This window comes from Platalea leucorodia (assembly GCF_965183815.1).
Source record: "Platalea leucorodia genome assembly, chromosome: 8".
Lineage (NCBI taxonomy): Eukaryota > Metazoa > Chordata > Aves > Pelecaniformes > Threskiornithidae > Platalea > Platalea leucorodia.
In genome coordinates, this window is record NC_138830.1 from 38,599,426 (window position 1) to 38,605,132 (window position 5,707).

Here is a 5,707-nt window from a genome sequence, read left to right on the forward strand (position 1 = left end):
GCCCGCCGCGGGCGCTGCGCGGAGCGCGGCGGCCCCGCGGGGCTCCCGCAGCGCCGAGCGGGCGGCGGGAGCCAAACTCGGGCCGAGTGTGACACCTACCTGCCAGCGGCGGGAAGCACCGCGCCCGCGGCCGGCCCTGCGCGGGGCTGCGCGCCCGCGGCCGGCCGCCCAGCCCGCGGCGTCCCCGGTGCAAACCGCCGGGGGGAGGGAGGGGAGGGGGGAAAGGGGCCGGGGCCGGGGCCGAGGCGTCCCCCGCCGCACCGTGCGCCTCTGCCTGTGCAATCCCCATCCCCGGGCACCGCCGCAGCACCTCTGCGGCAGCGACGCGGGCTAAATCTGGCAGAAAATCGAACTCATTAGCAAAGTTCACCAGCTGATTGCTTTGCATAAAACACGACACTGATTGGAAGTAATTAGGTTAAAAGATGGGACTGCGCTTCGATTTGGTGTTTCTAACAAGTGCTTTTGTGCGTGGCCTGATTTAAGCCTTTACCTCCGGAAAGAGCGTTCCCCCCGCGCCCGGCCCCGGCCCCGGCCCCGTCCCGCTGCCGCCGCCGCCGCTCCCTCGCCCCGGCCCCGCGGGCGGCTCTCGCTGCAGGAGCCCGACCTTTAGAAATCGTCAGTCACTTTGAAAAAGGCTTCAGGTGCTACTGTAGGGTCCTAACGCAGCCCCGCGTCTCTTTTAAAACGTGTTTGGTTTTTTTATTTTCCGCAGCTATGCACGTATCTGCCCGTTGCAAAAAAAGAGTGGTTTTGATTCTGTTAAAAATCTCTTTTAATTAAATATTTGCATTTTACAAAGGCGGCTGCAGTTTTTTGTATCTAATAAGTATAACCTTTTTTTTTTTTTTGCATTATCGTTTAGCTCACACCCAAGGGAAAAAAAAAACAATAGGCATAAAAAATTAAATTAAACTTGTATATATATATTTTAAAACTATGAAACAATTCGGAAAAAGACACAGAAATGTATATATTTATATTACGAAAACAACATTAATGCCTGTACAGGTGTCTTGATTTCATAATTTACTTCAAAGATACTGTATTATCAATTTAAATACAAAAAGCTACATTAAATATACAGAATAAGATTTAATACAAATCTTTCTTCTTTGTGTGTGTGAGAGAGAGTGTGTCACTCGTTTGCTTTTCACTTGGTTAAGACATTTCTGGGCGGTTTCCACCCAGCCATTTCCAATAGACTCTATAAACTTCTGAAGGGGGTGCTGGGGGGGAGGGGGCAGCTGGTCTTTTTCTGTTTGTTTTTTCTTTTGGTAGTGGAAAAATAACTGCCAAAGCAATTTATTATTTCTCTCAATAAATTAAAAAAAAAAAAAAAAAGAACAAAACCACAGTCCCGGGAGGGGGTAAGGAGGAGAAGCCAATATTAAATGTTGGACATACCTTTCTTCAGTTCGTAAGGTGAGTCTTTGCAAAGGTCTACTTGGGACTGGCTCCTGATCATTTTAGTGTCTTTAGCCAGGCTCTCGGCTCTGCTGAGGACAGTCTGGTTTAATCCATTGAAGTGGGCGCCGGGGGCGGCGGCGGCGGGGCCGCCGGCGGGGTGCCCGTGCAGGGCCCCGAAGGAGCCGTAGTTCGTGTACCCGGGGTAGAAGGGCGCCGTGTAGTAGAGCGGCCGCGGCAGGACCGCCCCGTTGGGGAAGGGGCACTGCGCCGGCGGCGAGCGCGGCCGCGGCGGCGAGCGGGACGGGCCGCCGCCGCCCAGCACGGCGGGGCCGGGGGGCGCCGCCTCGCCGCCGGCCTCCTTCGCCTTGTCCGCCGAGGTGGCGATCTCGGCCAGCGACCAGAGCTTGGGCTTGGCGAGGGCCGCCTGCTGCGGCGAGTGGATGACGGAGGCGCCGGTGGCGGCGGGCAGCAGCGGGTGCAGGTCGGCGGCGTGCGGCGGCCCGGCGGCGGCGGAGGGCGGGCGGTACGGAGGGGGCTCCTCGCCGCCCGCCGGCGGCAGCCCGCGGCCCGCCGGGCACGGCCCCAGCGGGGAAGCGCCGGGCGCCTTGGGGGGGGCGGGCGGCCCGTCGAGCCGCTCCTCCGCCGGCTCTTTGCAATCCGAGTCGCTGAGGCCGCCCTCGGCCTCCCGGGGGCCGGGGGACTCCTGGAGGCGCTCGCAGCCCGGCGCTGCCTTGGGATCCGCCGCTCCTGGGGAGGGGAGAAAGGAGAAGGGTGGGGGGCAGCTCTCGGGCTCGCCCTGCGCCCCCAAACCCGCCCACCCACTTCGCCGTGTCCGCGGCCCCGCCGCCGCCAGGTCCGCAGCGCTGCCCTCCCGCTCCCCCCGCCCCGGCTGCCCGCCCGGGGGGACAGGCCGCCCCGCCGCCGCACCGGGCCGGGCCGGGGGCAGCCCCGAGGGCGCGGCCGCGGTGGCCTGGCCGAGCCCGCTGCCCTACCTGTGTCCGGCGTCTCGGGGTCCCCCTTCTCTTCCAGTTTCTGGGGCTCGTCCTCGTCGTTTTTCTCCAGGTCGATGTTCTCCTCTTCCTCCTCGTCCTCGCTGCGGTTCCGCGGGGTCCAGGTCATTTTATTCTCCTTTTTGAGCCGCCGCCGCGCGTTGGCGAACCAGGTGGAGACCTGGGTGAGGGTCATTTTGGTGATGATGGCCAGCATGATCTTCTCGCCCTTGGTGGGGTAGGGGTTTTTCCGGTGCTCGTTGAGCCAGGCCTTGAGGGTGGCCGTGGCGTCCCGCGTCGCGTTCTTGCGGTACGCGGGGTCCCCGTAGGGGTAGGAGCCGAGCGGCGCCGCGTACGGGTGGTACCCCAGGGAGCCGGCCATGCCCGGCGTGTGGTCGTAGGGCGAGCCCTGGGGAGAGAGGGGAGAGCGGCCCGGCGGGGCGAGGTCAGGCGGCCGCGGGGTGGCAATGACACGGCAAGGGCAGCGCCAGGGCCTGCCCGCCGCCCCTGCCCGCGCCCCGCCGCCTCTCCCCCGGCGCCGGGCCCTGCCCGGCTTCTCCCGCGGCTCCTTCCCGGGAGAACGGGCGGAAGGGTCTGGGGGTTCGGCGGGGCCGGGAGGCTCCGGCCCCAGGAGGCCACCGCCGCCTGCAGCGATCCAGCGCCTCTCCCCCAAATGCAGGCGCGGAAAAGCAAGTGGGCAGCGCGGCGAGGGGGCGACCAGCGGCGGGGGGACCCTTCCCTTCCCCCCCGGGCTGCGATCGCGGCGGGCAACCTGCCGGGCCCAGGCGGCCGGGCCGGGCCGCTCCTCTGGCAGGCCAGGGGCGGGAGGAGGAAAAAAAATAAAGGGAAGAAGAGAAAAGAGAAGAAAATAGAAGAGCAGCGCAGAAAAAAGGAACGGAACCGAAAAGAAAAGAAAAAAGAAAAGAGAAGAGAAGAAGAAAAGAAAAGAAAAGAGAAGAGAAGAAGAAAAGAAAAGAAAAAAGAAAAGAGGAAACTGTGGAACTGCCTGGAGCCTGAACAGAGCGGAGAAGCTGAGCGAAACTCCCCGGGTTTTGGGGGGGGACTGCGGGGCGCGGCGGCGGCCGGGCTCTGCGGCGGGGATGCCCGGGGCCGGCCCGCGGGGCGCGCAGGGCGGCGCGGTGCCCGGCCTCCCCCTTCCCTTTCCGCTCAGCGCCCGCGGAGCGGCTCGCGGCCGTGGGATTAGAGCTCTGCAATATTTAAGCAGCCTAATTATCGCCATGCAGGGGAAAGTTGCCTGGGTTTATCGCCCGGATTTCTCCCATCGCCGGCCGCTGCTGGGTTAATTCCCTTTTCAATCACAACAAGCTAATTGTTGCGGAATTACGATTGCTGTTTTAAAAAAATTTAAAAAAAAAAAAAATTTTTTTTTTGGGGGGAATGAAATCGGTCCCCGCCTGCCCCAGCCCCGTCTCGCCCGGGCCGTGCCGGCGGCTCCCCCCGCGCCCGGCCCTGCCCGCCGCTGCCGCCAGCAACAGTGTGCGGCAGCACACGGCAGCGATGCGGAAAAGTTGGGCGGCGAGGCGGGGAGCCGCGCTCCCTTTTGTCCCCGGTATCTCAAAAATGAAATCGGAACAAAAAGCAGGCCCGGGATGGCGGGGAGGCGCCCGCGGGATGCCGCCGTGCCCGGCGCGGTGCCGGCTGCCCGGGGCTGCTCTTACCACGTAGGAGGTGAAGGCGGCGGCGGCGGCGGCGGCCGGGTCGGTGCCGTACTGGAGGTGGGAGTTGTAACCCGGGGAAGGGGCGGTAAAGGCGGTAGATCCGGCATAAGGGGAAAAAGCGGAGCCCGAAGAAGATCTCCCAAGTTCATCGGTCCTGGGTCCGGAGATCACGCTGGTGCTGTACGCCGGGCAGGAGTAGAGAGCCAAGGACGCTGACGGCTGGTACAAGTAACCCTGAGGATACGACATGGCCAGGCGCACACATACACCCGGGAGCCCAAGGCGCCGGGAGGGAGCCGCCGCGCTGCCGGGCTGGGGCCGCTGCGGCCGGGGCTTCGCGGGCGCCTCTCCGCCCTCGCCAGCTGGGCAGCGGCGGCACCTTGCTCCGTGCCGGGGCTGCTGCTCCGCGCTCGCCTGCAGCCTGGCACCGCTTCCTCCTTTTTCTCCCCCCCTCGCTTCCCCCTCTCTTTTCTCCCCCCCCCGCTCTGTCTCTTCCCCCCCCCCTTGCACTGGGGGGCTTTTTTTCCCCCCTTCCTCCTCGCTCTCGCTTTCCGAAGGGTCCTGCCAAGATGCTAAGTTGGAAATTGCGGCTCCTGACGCCTTCTGCGCGGCCCGGCGAGGCTCCTCCTTCGCGGGGTGTTGTCAGTGGAAGGACTGGCAGGACCCCGCTGGGCTGCCGCGGCCGGGCCCAACCAGCGGGAGGGCTCCGCGCTCCCTCGGCCCTCCCCGGCGCTCAGAGGCTCAAGTGCGCCGGCTCCTGGATTGCAGTCACCTCCGAGCCGTTTAAGATCAGCTCCAACTTTCTTCATGTGCTAAATACCGTGCGGAGCCGCGCTGCGCCGGAATGCAAGCCAATCAGTATATGAAAAAAAAAAAAAGATATTTAATAAGATTTATTAGCCGCCCGGCTCCCCCTGTGCGCAGCCACCCCTCCTCTTGCTCTCTGCCCCCTGCCCCTCCCGCCACTAAATCACTGGAGGTGGAATATACGGGGCGTGTGGTGGCGGTCGTTTTTCTTTTCCAAACACAAAAGGCGACTTTCGGCGGGGAAGCGCCGGGCCGCGGCCCGGTCCGGTCCGGTCGGGTCCGGCAGCGCTGGGGTGCGCGGCCGGTCGCGCCGTCGGGGCGGGGGCCGCGCCGGGGCCGCCCCGCCGCCGGACCTGTTGCGGCGGCTGTGCGAGCGGAGCCGCGGCGGGGGGCGGCAGCGCGGCGGGGAGCGGGGCTCGGGGCTCGGCTCCGCGGAGGCTCGGGGGCCGCGAGCGGGGCGGGCGGGACTCGGTCTTTCCCAGCGCCGGTCCCGGGGGAAGGGGAATCCGGCGGGGGAGCGGCGGGGGCGGAGGTGGCTCTGCAGAAATGGGTCGGCGTGCGGGTTTGCCCGCCGACCTACAGAACGCACCAGGTATCCTCCCCCTCCCCGGCTCATGCACGGGTCGAGGCGAAAGCAGATTAAAACCATATGAACCGGGATAAATCCCCGCCGATCGGAGATGTAATCTCCTTTGATTCCACCAGATACATTTCCCAACAGGAACATATCCCGGTTTATTCCCTCCTCGCTGTTTTTCCCTCGCGGCTGAGGCAAGGCGCTGCTCCCGCGGCCGCGGACCCTGCCCTCCGCCGCGGCTCCGC

At 64.4% G+C, this 5,707-nt stretch overlaps 1 protein-coding gene across 2 annotated transcripts; it reads right to left on the reverse strand.

Moving 5' to 3' along the window:
- Positions 1-1,390: 1,390 nt before the first annotated feature.
- Positions 1,391-4,327, reverse strand: IRX5 (iroquois homeobox 5; the record flags this gene model as incomplete). Of its 2 annotated transcripts, none has more annotated exons than XM_082319418.1 (3): positions 1,391-2,154; positions 2,403-2,808; positions 4,079-4,327. In XM_082319418.1, 3 exons carry the CDS (start codon positions 4,325-4,327, stop codon positions 1,391-1,393), a joined length of 1,419 nt encoding a protein of 472 aa, XP_082175544.1. The 2 variants fall into 2 exon arrangements, with proteins under 2 accessions (XP_082175544.1, XP_082175543.1); XM_082319417.1 differs by having other exon boundaries at positions 1,391-2,157.
- Positions 4,328-5,707: the final 1,380 nt, after the last annotated feature.